At 40.9% G+C, this 14,114-nt stretch overlaps 2 protein-coding genes across 6 annotated transcripts in view; both read right to left on the bottom strand.

Moving 5' to 3' along the window:
- Nucleotides 1-362: 362 nt before the first annotated feature.
- Nucleotides 363-11,912, bottom strand: csf1ra (colony stimulating factor 1 receptor, a). 4 transcript variants are annotated; one of them, XM_085132910.1, is made up of 22 exons: nucleotides 11,695-11,912; nucleotides 11,273-11,335; nucleotides 9,558-9,836; nucleotides 9,157-9,444; nucleotides 8,667-8,803; nucleotides 8,405-8,570; nucleotides 8,072-8,273; nucleotides 7,623-7,738; nucleotides 7,390-7,501; nucleotides 7,060-7,259; nucleotides 6,699-6,790; nucleotides 6,440-6,566; nucleotides 6,183-6,308; nucleotides 5,927-6,037; nucleotides 5,626-5,788; nucleotides 5,455-5,546; nucleotides 5,257-5,360; nucleotides 3,864-3,986; nucleotides 3,662-3,773; nucleotides 3,477-3,576; nucleotides 2,323-2,434; nucleotides 363-2,007 (listed from the first exon to the last, which is right to left on the bottom strand). In XM_085132910.1, the coding sequence occupies exons 2-22, from the start codon at nucleotides 11,316-11,318 to the stop codon at nucleotides 1,867-1,869; spliced, it is 2,949 nt and encodes a 982-aa protein (XP_084989036.1). In that variant the 5' UTR covers nucleotides 11,319-11,335; nucleotides 11,695-11,912; the 3' UTR covers nucleotides 363-1,866. The 4 variants fall into 4 exon arrangements, with proteins under 4 accessions (XP_084989036.1, XP_084989044.1, XP_084989053.1 ...); XM_085132918.1 differs by having other exon boundaries at nucleotides 11,585-11,912; XM_085132927.1 differs by having other exon boundaries at nucleotides 366-2,007; nucleotides 6,204-6,308; nucleotides 11,695-11,911.
- Nucleotides 11,913-12,232: 320 nt separating this feature from the next.
- pdgfrb (platelet-derived growth factor receptor, beta polypeptide) overlaps nucleotides 12,233-14,114 on the bottom strand; it is a 29,297-nt gene continuing 27,415 nt past the window's right edge. For both annotated transcript variants that reach the window (XM_085132900.1, XM_085132892.1), the window contains exon 23: nucleotides 12,233-13,993. In XM_085132900.1, coding sequence (XP_084989026.1) covers nucleotides 13,846-13,993 — 148 coding nt within the window. In that variant the 3' untranslated portion in view covers nucleotides 12,233-13,845. The remainder of the gene's footprint in view (nucleotides 13,994-14,114) is intronic.

A 14,114-nucleotide genomic window follows, 5' to 3' on the forward strand; every position in this document is an offset into this window, starting at 1 on the left:
CACTTTTTCTTTGGTCATTTTAGCCTTTTTGGCCAGGGTGAAGGGAGTATCTGCCATCAAACAAGAAGGCAGCCGCATGTAGCTATGATGATGTTTGCTAGTTCACCTTACATGCATTAATGTAATAACGTGGTTAGCCTACTCAACGTAAATTAAACACGAACAACATTAAGCTACTCACGCAGAGAAGAACGGCTGCTGCTGCCATCATCATCCTCATCATTTCTGCTACACTGGCAGGGCTAGGAGCCAGGACTCTACTCTTCAGCTTTTTGGGGGATGTTGCTAACTCTGGGTCCGATAACAGGCACCACACCTGCAGTAGATGCGCTCGGTGTGAGGTCTCGCAGCAAACTATCAAATACGGCGCATTTCTCGGCTTTTAAAAAAAGACGCTATGCGTCGCCAGGTGTTTCATCGGATTTCAGGTGTTACCTCCTTTCCACAGTATCAGCTTAAAGCACTTGTTGCAGGCTGCTGAGTTTGCATATTTTGCTGTGAAGTACAGCCAGACTTTTGACCGCTTCGTCTTGGACATTTTTAATCTGTAGCTCTGCTCTAAAAGAACGTACGTACCTGGACCCGCCTACTATCCCCGGAAACGTAAAATGATTGGCTACAATTCGAAGTGTATCACATCTCAGGAAAAAAAAGCACCGAAATAAAGCACCGAAATGTGCGCTGCTTTTCGGTCTGGTTACTACCGTTTATGTCAGAACCGGTGCCATCATGGCACCGGACACCGGTACCCATCCCTATTCATGTGTCTCTTCTCAGTGAAAATAAAGATCATTCTTGATTCATGTGTTATATGTACATTATTCGACATCTCACTTCTGTTTCATTCAGATGCAAGCACATTTAAAGTAGCCAAAGTCACAGAAATTGGCAGTTTCTGTCTCTTGTATAGCTTATATATATATATATTTATATGATCATATAATCTTCATACATTTGGCAGTGTAGGCTGACTGCTACATACACATGTGCATGAAACTTATCATCTAACGCTACAGGAAAGTACAAGATTCAGCTGCACCATGCTAACCCCATCAACCCCAAACATCAAACATTGTTCTTCTGCTCCATAAGACATCTACCGATTTCCCTGCTCAGCTCAGTCATACTCCTTGTTCTAAAATCACGCTGACTAATTAGATTGAAGTGGAACAATCACATGCTGCAACCCACTGACAGCTACTCCAAGTGTGTCACAAGAAATACAGCTGTGACCAAAGCCCAGCGAGGAAAACACTGCACTCATTATCTGCCTCCTCTTTGGCTCCTTTAGCATGTTTTTACCAAGGGAAAAACTTGAGCGCTTTATATTTTTTGATTATAATTAATATAACACAAGTTGTCTGGAGAGAAGAAAGGCTCTCATTGTTTTAATTCAGTGTTTCCGACTGTTGCACCCCCAAAATAATAATAATAATAAACATGGTGTGCAATAGATAATTAAGAGCACACTCGCACGAATACAACAAAAAAATCAGGCGGATTCTTGCTTGGAAAAACGGACAGATTTGACCTCAAATAGAGAACAGAAGAAGGGCTAATAAACAGTCTGCCACGGAGCAATCTTTAGAATAAACTACCCTTTGATACCTTGTGGGACTTGTTGACATTGTTTCCTCCTTTCATTTTAGACGTGGCAATTTCTAGTCATGGATCGCATGCAAAAGAGGCAGGTCACATGCTTGCCGCAGCTGCTCGTCTGTCTGGAGAGCAGGCACGACAGGCGAAAAATAGCTGATAAGACGACTCTCCGGCGATTGGAACAAGCTGCAAACTAGAGATCATGCCAGTTTTCTGATCCTTGTTGAAGAGTGATTGGTTTGCTGATTGATTTGAGCGTAAGGCCTTTCAACAAAACTGGTAGTTGTTGGTCTTCATCAGAGGCTGCTCTTCTTCTTGGTGGTCACAAGACTGGTCACAGGGGCTGTCGAAGCACTCGTCACCCCCTTCACCCTCCGTGACCTGCTCCTGCACGTTCTGGTACATTAACTGCGGAAGAGGTATCATCAAGATGGTGAGAGTTATACAAAACATGATTACAGAGTTGATATTTTAGACTGACATAAATAGTGGTATTGTGAGTATCTTCAGTTGGAACAACAACCAAACAGACATTATCGCAAAGAATCTAAATCGTGTAATTGGTCTGACTTCACAACTAAATTTGCTGTCTCTTAAGGAGCCTTAAATTAAAAGAAACAGGGTTTCCCGAGGTCATCTTGGCCGGGCCGCCACATGTTTTTCTCCCTGGGTGCTTTTGATGAGGACACATCAGGACCACACTGCACATGCAGACTAACTCACCTGTCCCTGCTCAGGTTGGTCCCCAAGTAGCCTTTGTATCATGTGACAGATTTTGCTGAAGGTGGGACGCTCTGTCGGCTCCAGATTCCAGCACATCTTCATGATACCGTAGCTGAAATCAAAAAGAGTTCTTTCAGAGAAACAATTCATGGTGTACATTAAAGGGGTTTTGCACTCTTATTTTCACTCCTCAGACTGTGTGGTGTAAAGTCGAGTTAGATGAATAAGGAGAGGCTTATGGAGGCGGTGACGCAGTTAAAAAAAAAAGACAAAAAAAAAAAAAAGACAGACTTGTTTATAAGGACCCCTGCCCCTACAGTTCCATTTAGTTGCCATGAAATAGCAGTTACATGGCTCTCTGGCTTTGAGATCATGTGGCTAACAGGCAGAACTGAGCCTGACTCACAGCAGAACAAGAAATGATTTGGCCCTGACTCAGATTCAGTCTATTTCCACAGCACATTTATTCCTGGCTAGTGTGACATACCATGGCAAATCAGCACACACAGATGTTAGGGCTGTATCGCAAAAAAAAAAAAAGTCTTTACTTTTTTAATTTCGATGGCTTGCAAAGTTTGGAGTTTGGACTTATTTAGTTTGAGGTTTGAGGTCAAGGGAGAACCCAAAAGCAAATAAAATTCATGAATAATGGAAGTGCATTATGAGGTTATCTCATCTGTTGGTTATTTCAGATGTCAGATAGCCTGCGAGACTGCAGGAAGGGGAAAAAATAGGATCTTTGTTCATTCATAAAGACCATTTAGAAAACAGACTGTTTGAACTTTGGGAGGCTAGCGCCTACTCACGATCAGCTACATTAATAAGTCTGTCATCTTAAATTAACTTGTTACTAGTTAAAAGTCACCGCATGTTATCAGCTGATCTCACTGGTTAGTAAGCATAACCATAGTATTACTCCTACTATTGTTTAACTGCGTGCCAGGAGCTGATACAAAGGCCTTTAATTGGATGATTTGCCATTGTATCAGTCGTAAAAACTCTGCTGATAGTCACTTGATACGCCCGTAAAACTCAACTGATAATCAGGTGATGGCTAGCAGGATAAGAGCCTCAGACAAAATAAAGCGTTTGAGAAAAAGGGGAAGCAGTGACTCATCCCTGAATGAGCCATGCTGCTGAAGTGTCAAACTTACATTTCAGGTGGAGCAAAGTCTGGTTGGGACATCTGGTAGCCACGCTTCACCATCTTGTAGAACCTAGTGTCCACAGCCATGCTGGGGTAGGGGCTTTTGCCTAGTAGTGCATAACATGTGATTTTCAGCACCAACCCATGAAATAAATGCAAGTAAGCACAGAAGACATGTTTACGGATTCTTACCTAAAGAGAAGATCTCCCACAAGAGGATGCCATAGGACCAGACGTCACTCTGGACGGTGTACACGCAGTCAAAGATGCTCTCGGGAGCCATCCACTTCACTGGCAGACGTGCCTTTGCACAAAACAACACACGAACAAATTAAGTGATTTGCAGTGGATACCATGTAAGCAATATTTAGCTCTTATCAGATCAAACGCTTACATTGCCTTTCACCACATAGTTGGAGTCATTCATGATGTCCCGTGCCAGACCGAAGTCACAGATCTTTGCCTCTCTGCGACTGGTCAGGAGCACATTCCTCGCAGCCACATCTCTGTGAATACACTGCACACACACATTTCACACAGTTTGTTTCTGCTTTGCCCAGTGAAAGACAATAAGATCAGTGGAAGGCTTAATTTAGAACAAAAGATCTAATTCAATTCAATTCAATTTTATTTATATAGCGCCAAATCACAACAAAAGTCGCCTCAAGGCGCTTCATAGATACAGAGAAAAACCCAACAATCATATGACCCCCTATGAGCAAGCACTTTGACGACAGTGGGAAGGAAAAACTCCCTTTTAACAGGAAGAAACCTCCGGCAGAACCAGGCTCAGGGAGGGGCGGCCATCTGCTGCGACCGGTTGGGGTGAGAGAAGGAAGACAGGATCTCCATCAAGAAATGTACAATGTCAAACTATGACTAAATATGTAATGGGAAATACCCATCATAAGCCCAGGGGAGTGGTTTAACACACAGGGACGCTGTGTAAAAACAAATGAAAGCTCAAAGCAATGTTTTTGTAAGACATTAAGACCCCATATATTTTTTTAAAAAAGCAAAAAGGTAATAAAAAAGATTTTAAAACTGAAAGAAGTATATGATTTTGATATCAGCTTTAAAAAACATGGAAAGGGAACTGGTCACAGCAGGATGTCTCACCTTATGAGATAAAAGATTTCAAATGCCTTCTTTGTCCCATTTTTTAAAATCAGATAATGCCCCATATTCATAATTCTTGCTATGGAGCCACACAGCAATACATGCATAATGTGGGTTTGCATTTTTTATGTGCATTTTAAAGCTCCCCCTGTTCCCATAAAGATTTTTAAATTAGCCAAACCACAGTTTCTCTTCGATGTCTATTTTTTATTGCAATGTTACTTACGGATTAAAGATCAACCATTGCTCCTGGTATGATTTTTATAATGACATTATGTATCTTAGATAATCTACTATCTACGTCATTTGCAATATTAAACAGAGGAACATTATCCTAAACTGTTTGCCCGGGGTGACGCTCTCCACATTGTTACTTCTAAAAGTCTGAACCTTTCCTGGAAGCTTCTTAATGAAATCATGTTACACCTGCGGTCAGTTAACCTCACACCCATCCTGCTTTCCAATGCATGATTTTTTTTTTTTGGCTCTGGTATGAAATTGAAATCATGAAATAATTTGTCATATAAAACAACAAAGTTTCAGCATTGTTGTGTTGTACTATTTCAAATTAAATGCGGGGCTGTAACAATTTGTGAATCACATTCTGTTCTTATTCACAAAACAAAAAATGTCAAATTTCTAATCTGTTAATGGAGCGTTAAACTCACATTTTTCCTGGCCAAAAAGTCGAGGCCCTGAGCTACTTGGAAGGAAAATCTGAGCAGGTCATCAATATCCAGCGGCCAGTCACCACTCTCCTCACAGACAAGGTCTAGAAAAGAATCAGGTAGGAATAAAATCCTGCGGTCAGCACACTGATCGGATCATTTTCAACAATTGAAACCTCAGGCTGATGATGAGCTTACCTTCAGATGATTCCACAGTTGGCAACTCTGCTAAGCGGCTGGGTCTCATCTCCAAGTAGGTGCTCGAGGTTTCACTGGAGATCCCGCTATCGCTGTTAAAAGTAAACAGAGATATCAGTGCTTGGATACATTTCACATATCCTCTTTCATTAAGTGTGTTTGCTGATGTACCTTCGAATGAACTGCTTCTGATTGCAGATGTTCTTGTAGTCGGTTGAATTTTCCATGATGTCGGGAATATTCATGACAAAGTTCACAAATGTCTCTGCCTTCTGGCGAAGGAAGTTCAGCAGGTCGCCGAGGCTGCAGTACTCAGTGATCACAAGCACTGGACCTGATAAGGAAACCCGCTATCTTATGACCGTTGAAATGAGCTTGCATGCTTAGTTAAACAGGATTTTCCATGATATGGATGACTTCTAATTTTAACACAAGATTTTGCAGTGCTTCCGTTTCATCTGCGTTCTCTGACCTCCATAGGTGCAGGCTCCAAGTAGGTTGACGATGTTCTGGTGGTGACCCAGGTGACTCAAGATCTTCAGTTCAGACATTAGAGCCTCCCTCTCATCTGAATGGGCACGGGCTGCAGAAACAGTTTTTTTTTTCAGAGGTCTAAATATAATGTATTTTACACAGAGTCAGTCTGACTTGCTCATGTGGACAATAACCCCTCAGTTAGGTCCTATTTTCCATGAAAGATCTGTCACGCTCAACTCAAAAAAACTCACAGTGCAACAGTGGATCCAAACCTTTTAACATTTTCACAGCTACACGCATCACATTGTCTTCCTTTCCCATTCCATAAGCAGTGGCCTCAACAACTTTTCCAAATGCGCCTGCACCCAGGATCTTCCCTGTTTGTAGAGAAAATACACAGAGGAGCATTTTGACTTCAACCTAGTCTGCAATTTACAATCAAATATTCAATTATTATTTTGATGTAATATAATGGGAATTTAGTCAATTTCACAAACACGTTGCACACCTAGTTTGAGCTTGTCTCTAGGGAACTCCCACTTTTCATTGTAGGGCAGCTGCGTGGGGTCAATGAAGGTGTAATTGTTCCCATCTCTCGCCTCAATGATCTTCCAGCGGATCTCATACCTCGGTTTCTTAAAAATAAAGTCAGTAAAGAATGGAGTAACTGCTTTCTTTAAATGTTTTTGGGCGTCATATTTGGATGTTGGAGAAGCTTCTTACAGTTTATTTTGCGATGTTATTTTTTAAGAATTGACTCAACCTACCTGCTTGTATTTGTAAAACAGGAAAATGAGGAGCACAAGAAGGATGGTCAAAATCGCTGCCGCTCCAATCAGAAGGGAAGTAAAGGGCCAGTCTGTTCATAGAGAGAGATTTCAATGTGAGTTAACCTCATTAAGACTGGCTGTGTGACATACAAGCTGATGCCCTTAAACAGAATGTATCTAGCACTTGCATATTTATTGAGGATCATTAATAACCATGCTCAGAAAAGAAGAGAAATAACTTTTTTTTTTCCATGAAAGAAACATTAGATCAGATCTGAACCACATCCAGTAATGGTACTCTAGAGAAATTAGAAATTTAGAGAGCAGCCTTAAAGTGGACATATGATCGAGTGCTCACCGTTAACGTTCACAGCAAGAGTGTCACTGCTGACGCCAGCGAGGTTGAAAGCCACACACTCAACCGTCATCCTCCTGTTGGAAAACGCCACAGTGAGGATGCTTTCCACTTCCACAGCCCCGTACTCCTCCCTCTGGACCTCCACTGTAGGAGCTCGGAGAGGGATTGCCAGCTGCAGTCCGGTATTGTTTTCATTGCACCTGCACAGAGAGAGAAAGGCAATAAACTGACAGAAACATCACTGACAGAAAATCACTAAAATCACTACAGTTTGTGTTCATTCACAGGGTCAGAGACTGGGTGAGGTCTTTTATGCGCAGTTATACTTACGTGGGTCGGATTCCAAAACACTGATACCAGATGATTCTGGGAGGAGGATAGCCATGCGAAGTGCAAGTAAGTGTGGTTACATTTTCCCATTTCACGACAGCAATTGGTCTCTCTGCCAGTGGGAAGAAATGAGGGGGAAAAACAATAATTAGTCAACAGTGAAGGATTGAGATATATGACCAGTTGACAAAGAAAAAAATTAGACAATGTTAGTTTGTGTTTCTGTCACTTACGATACATCTGGACTTGAAATGTGATGGATGCATTGGTCATTTCACTCTGAGCATAGAAGGTGTACTGGCCCTGCTCCTGTATATTCATTCTTTTCAGCTGCAGAATAGCATGGTATCTAAGACAAAAATAAATAAATGGTGAAAAAGAGGAATATCTACAGAACCAGAAGTGACTAATTTGGTGGCTTGAATTCAGACAGCTCCTATGCATCATTGGTGAAATAAAAAGAGAACAGCACTCTTCCCTCTTTGAGTTTCATGACCTGAGGAAATATAATGACCTGGTCAGATTTACACAGAATGCAAGGACAGCAAATCTCAAATTTAGTAAAACTTCCTCTTCCTGTAGTACACTTGATTTTCGCACTTTTCTAACTGTACTGCTGAGATACCAGAATGATGAGTAGGGGTATTGCACGTTTCTTTCCCATGAAGCTATTTTAGTCCACCTGTTGTTGTATCGGATGAACTTGTTCTCCTGCGTGGCTGTGTTGGGAGATGTCGGCGTGTCCCATCTGTGCTTTGTGATGTGGGGGTATGCTTCGATGAGCACGCTGAGCTCCAGATCGTCTCCCTCGCTCACCTCGACCGAAAGGCCCTTGTGGGCCAGCTTAGGCGACAGCTGGGGTGATAGTCTGATGTAAGGCTTGTCTGCTCAAACAATGAAGAGACAAACATTTTAGTTTATTGAACTCATTAAACAGCTTATAAAGTGAATACTTTAGGCTCTTCTTTATAAATTCCAAGAGGTTTTAGCTGTCGGGTGTTTTTTTGTGGCTTACCCACAACCAGCAGGTATGTGGTCGAAGTGTTCACCCCTGCTTCGTTAGAACCGATGCAGGAGATGTTTCCTGTGTCTGCCAGGTTCACAGCAGCGATAGTCAGTGTGCTCTCTATGTCCAGGCGATTTTCACCATTGGAGCGAACTATCTCTGTGATTTTTGGGCCCTGAAGACAAATACATAAAGATGTTTAAAGAAGAAAAAGAAAATATTAAAATTTTGATTAGTATCACTGTAAAACGTAGAAATATCTTGTACTGACAGATTTGGTTGTGTATTTCCAGGTGACGTTGTAGTAGAAGTTGGGATTGTGTGTTGTGCATGGGATCTTGAGTTCTTCCCCAACTATGCGTACATATTCCTCTGTCTCCAAGAAGACGTATGGAGGGAAACGGAGCTCTAGAAAAAGGGATATATCATACCCAAATGTCAAAATAGACACAAGTGGTAATGGGCTGATTCTTATATTTGTGTTTTGAGCGCCTACTTGAGCACTCAAAGCACATTTTTCTACACCTAAGTGCTTTCTATCTAATATTCACACATCTGTGTTACATTCAAAATCCTATAAACGCATCAGAGAGCAACTTGGGTTGAGCATCTTGCCCAAGGATACTTAGGCATGCAGACCAGAGACAGAAGCAGCCAGTGACTGAACCACCTGCTCTACCTCCTGAGTTACAGCCACCACAGACAAGTTTCAGTTTAGAGGAATTCTGAAAAAAAAAGCTTTGGAAAATTATTTTTCTCACTCTGAATGACATTGATGGAAAAGGCCTTAGAGGTCATCTCCACTCCGTTGACCCTTGCCGTGCAGATGTAGTCAGCATTAAAGCTGGGGTGAAGGCTGTGGATTTGAATGCCACGGTCTCTGAAGATGGTAAAGTTCATTCCTGGTGGCACAGAAGTGCCATTGTTCATGCGCAGGCTTATGTCTGTAGCTTCTGGGTTGGTCAGTAGGCAGGGCAGCAGGTAGCTCTCACCCTCCTTCGCTACCACCTGCAGGGATGTGCTGCTGGTCCAGAAAACATGACTTGGATCTGGAAGAAGGATTTTCAAACAATTAACTAATGCGAAACTTAGCCTGAACACTAATAAACATCCAGCTAAGCACAAACTTCAGGAAGCTTACAGCAGAACAACAGAAGCTCACCTTTTACATACACATACACCGAGGACTCACGATGGGACCCGTTGGTGTAATAACACTTGTATGTTCCAGTGAATTCTGCGGTGGGACGTTCGACTTTAAAAGTACGGACAGTCCCATTGCCCCTGGATATGTAGCGTCTGTGTTTGGGTAGTCTGGTTTGCCAGATTACAGGCGCTTCACCCTCACACCTCAGATCCAGAGGTCTTCCAGCTCTGACCACCACCTCAGCGCTCTTAACCACCTTGGAGTTTAACTTGATCACTGGACGTCTCCACTCAGCTAAAAATAAGAAACAGTACAAATTAAAATGACTTAGAAAAATAGGGTAGAACGATTTAATGAACTGAATTTGTTCCTGATGGTCTCTGAGGGTTTTTATTTATTTATTTTTTGTGTTGCATATCATTTTTGGTCTCGCCATTTCATTATCTCATCTGCTCTGTGATTCAGAATTATTTTAAGAGTATGATTCAGGAAACAGATTGAAGACTCTTGGCTCCATCTATACTTGATACTTCTGCTTTTCACATTGTTGTTATATCTCAACAGTGGTGGTAAAAAAAAAACTATTACTATGGGAAACTTCAAATATTACTGCTGTAATTTTTGCTTAGACCCTTTGTCTTTGACGCCAAAAATAAAACTAGAGACACACTTAAGAATTTTAAACACATGAGAGCGGAAAAATATTTATCAGCCATTTCTGAGGAAGGGATTTCGTGTAATGGGCCAAACCCTGAGGGGTTAATAAAGCATATTTTTGCAACAAAGAACACTGATTTCTTTGATTACTTTGGTGAGAATCTCAATGTTTTTAAAAACTGGATCGTGCATTACGCCAAATTACCGACACTGGAGAAGCTGAGACGTCTTTCCAGTTAGAGGTCATAAAATTTTCCATTCGGCCTTTCTTGCAGTGCGTGTTGAATCTTGAAGCAGAACTGAGATTCCACGTTCAGCATTTTGTATTCGCCACATAGCACAATGTAAGACACTGAAAATTAAATGTCATGTGAAGCCAGCATTTTATTTCTGATGTCCTGCTCAGCAGTGTAAACAGCTACCTTTGCCCCAAAGTCCTTCAGCTGTTAAAAAGAGCTATTCATGCAACCTCAACATGACCTAATATAAACGTCATACAATAATCAACCAAAAAGCAAAGCTAATTCATTCAGATCTAACTCAGCGAAACAACAAATGCTTTTATCTATTAAAATGCAAATAAATGAAATTGCAATTGGATGGCTGTCGGGTGATACTCATATTTGTGATCTTAAATATTATCACAAGAACAACCCTAAACCCCCCAAAACTGAAGACAATCAACAGCTGAGAAGGCTGTCAGCTCTTTTCTGCTGTGAGTACAAGTGCATCACTCCAAATATGATGAGTATGTTGTTGACATGTTTACATCTCACATTTAAAAACATAAACAGATGAATGCTATTTTCTGTAATCACATTTAATTCGATTTCACTAACTTAATCTTTTAGTGTTACACAAACTTTACTCACACAGTACTTTTCATTCTTCAAGTCTATCGGGGAATGTGACCGTTACGTGCTTTACCCAGTCATCTTTCACATCTAACAAATAGTGGTTTTAACGTGTACGTCCACATCAGTTTTCAAAAACAAGACAAAAACGAAAAGCAAACATCTGATATAAGGGGGGAGAAATCATAGCAATTGTAATTGTTGCTTTTCAGAGCTTACCTGAAGCAGTGGAGGCCACAAGCCACAGCATAAGGTAGGACAACATCCTTGATCAACTCAGACCTGCAGTTTAAACATTGTTACTTATTAGCGCAGGAAGAAAAAACCTGATTTGTAGTGATGGGTGCAAGATTAAAAACAAAAACCCCCAAAGAAGCAACTGTTGCTATCACTGAATTTCATCGTTTACTTCTTTCTGAATGATCAGGAAAAACACTGAACAAACTGTTTCCATTATTATTACCAGTGTAATGAAACCAGAATTGAAATATTAAAACTTGAGCTCATAAAAACAATTAAAGAATGACATACCCGAGAAAGAATTTCATTGGTGCATGTATTAAAAGTAAAGAGTCACTCTAACTTGAAACACAGATTTATGAATTATAGAAGCAGCCCATATTTCTTTCTAGTGTTTTCACCTGCAGATGTCTTCAGCTTGGGTCTAATAACTTCCCTGAGTCAGAAGTTTCCAGCATCCAGAGCTGACACAGCTGAGTTCCTCGTTCCCTTTCTGTGCGTCTCCGTGCTCCTTCTTCTTTCTTGTTTACAGGCTTTTTGCCACAAGTCACACAGCAAACAGAAAGTCGTCTGGAGAGCAAGTGGTAGAGGGGTGGAGGAACAATGTGTGTGTGTGTGTGTGAGAGGCGACGTGTTGGGGGGTGGGGTGGGGGGGCAGTCAGCATATCATGCTTAACAAATTAATGAGGCAGTGTCAATTGGCCTCTGAAAGGCACAATAATATCGAAACATCCGCAGAGGTGAGACCAATCATCTTCATCTCCGCTGAACTTTGGACATGCTTAGAAATTCAGCTCGGTAATAAACTGTGAGAATGGACAGTGAGAAAATTAAAATTACGGAAAGTTTTCCTTTTTTTTTTAAGTGTGCTTGAGTTGCATTAACAGCAGTAATGACAGTGAGAGACACCAAAGAAAACACCAGTTATCCAAGCAATACTACGATTATACACTTTATTGTCACATTTACAACATAGAAAATGACACATATAAAAAATACATTTGTAAACGTTAAGAAGAGCTTTGGTACCATAGCTTGTGATAACAGTGATCTTGTGCATTTTACATAGAGTAAGAAAGGCTACAGGAAATAAAGACGTGTTCTTCCTTTAAGTGGTGAATTACGTTGAAACACAGTCAGTGTTATCCAAAGCAACAGAAGACTACAGGTATTTTTTTTAGATTTTTTTTCATGTGTACATATTGTATGGCTATCTATTTCTTGAGCAGCAGCCCTTCATATGCAAGCAACAACAGCCCAAGACAACAATCAGTCTATACAAAGGCACTCATCTGTGCCATCTTGTGCTAAGGCAGTGATATGCTGTATTTATTTTTTTCACTTGAGAGTCACAGAAACTGCATATCATAATCACTCTAACATTAGATCCCGAGTTGCTGCGATGCAACTTTCACATAATTGAAATTATTTTTTTGTTATGAATATCCACATTTTCTACATAAAGTGCAAATCTGGCACAGAACTATGAGTTAAGCATACAGGACAAAAAAAAACTCCCAAAAGTTTCCATACACACACATCACATACAAGATAATATTCAAAATACACAAATAAAAACACAGATGCTGTGGCATATTAAACTAAAAAATAAAGTATATCTCACATTAAAACAGTGCATGTGGAACCTGTTTGTATTTACTACGATTAGTCCTCTTGACTGTACCCAAGGTAAGGTTTTCATTTATATATCGCCATTTCACATCTGATCATGCTTTAGGACAAAATGTTCTGCAACTTGTCCTTTAAAGGCAAATTAGCTTCTTTTCAGGTTCTTGAGGATGTTTAACCTCTTACCTGAAAAGCCTCTTTAGCTCTAAAAACACTGATGTGGGTTAGCAGGTCTTTAACCTCTAGCCTGGTTGTCACCTGTAGGTGGTCCTCATCATGTGAGTCATTATGGAAACATGGGTGAAACTCACACTTTGACCCATGCCTTGGGTCTGGTGATCCTAAGAACTCACATGATAACAGGGTGGGTGAGCAACTCTTGGGACTACCTCCAAGGAGCTTTTCAGATGAGAGGTGAAATGTCTTCAGAAACCTAAATAGAAGTCTAGTTGCCTTCAATCAGCCATTTAAGCCTGTTGTGACGTGGACAAAATCTACACAGAAAAATGGATTCGAGGTTTTCTCACAATATTGTGTCAATGATTTCGTACTTTTTAAAAAAAGGAAATGCAGCCTACTTTTGAACAGTGAATATGGGGAACAGTTGTTGATTAGTTATCTAAAAGATAAAGCACTTATTTAATAAGGCCTCATAAGCCTCACTACACGTTGTAAACGAAGTGTAAATTGTGAGGAGGGTACCGCATTAATTTGTAGCAAGTTTCCTAATACGTACAACCGAATGACAGAAGACAATTTTGTAGTTTACTTGTAGTTAAAAAACAAAAGAAGAAACGTTCTGTGTGCTTAGTGAAAATACAGAGATTTCCATCTCAGTCTCTACTTTGCTACATTTTAGTTTATTCACGTTCCCTTTTCAGCCCCAGAAAGGAAATCTGTTTCCTCTGGGCTCCTAAATCTGGCTACAGGAAGCTGTCTTCTACCTCGGGTGTCCCGGAGGCGCCCAACAGAGCGTCTCTCTCGCTGGTCTCTTCCAGCCGGTCCTCCTCTGGAAGGGTGTCAGCAGTGTCCTGAGATATGGAGTCGGTCTCCTCCCCCACACCTACAGAGCTGAAGGTGAAAAAAAACATTCACAAGTTCACACAGTGCATTTAATCACAAAGTCGTACACAGACAGCTCTTTTTGAGATGTTGTTCTAGATGAAGTATTTCAACATGAACACAAAAAGGT

Source organism: Neolamprologus multifasciatus, chromosome 2 (assembly GCF_963576455.1).
Source record: "Neolamprologus multifasciatus chromosome 2, fNeoMul1.2, whole genome shotgun sequence".
NCBI classification, from domain to species: Eukaryota; Metazoa; Chordata; class Actinopteri; order Cichliformes; family Cichlidae; genus Neolamprologus; species Neolamprologus multifasciatus.

Excerpts from the sequence above, each read along its gene's own strand:
- csf1ra (XM_085132910.1), bottom strand. The coding sequence starts at position 11,318 with ATGTTGTCCTACCTTATGCTGTGGCTTGTGGCCTCCACTGCTTCAG. Across the intron at positions 6,791-7,059 it reads TCTTGCTGTGAACGTTAACG|ACTGGCCCTTTACTTCCCTT; the intron begins GTGAGCACTCGA and ends CTCTATGAACAG. Across the intron at positions 2,435-3,476 it reads GACTTTGCTCCACCTGAAAT|CTACGGTATCATGAAGATGT; the intron begins GTAAGTTTGACA and ends TTTTGATTTCAG.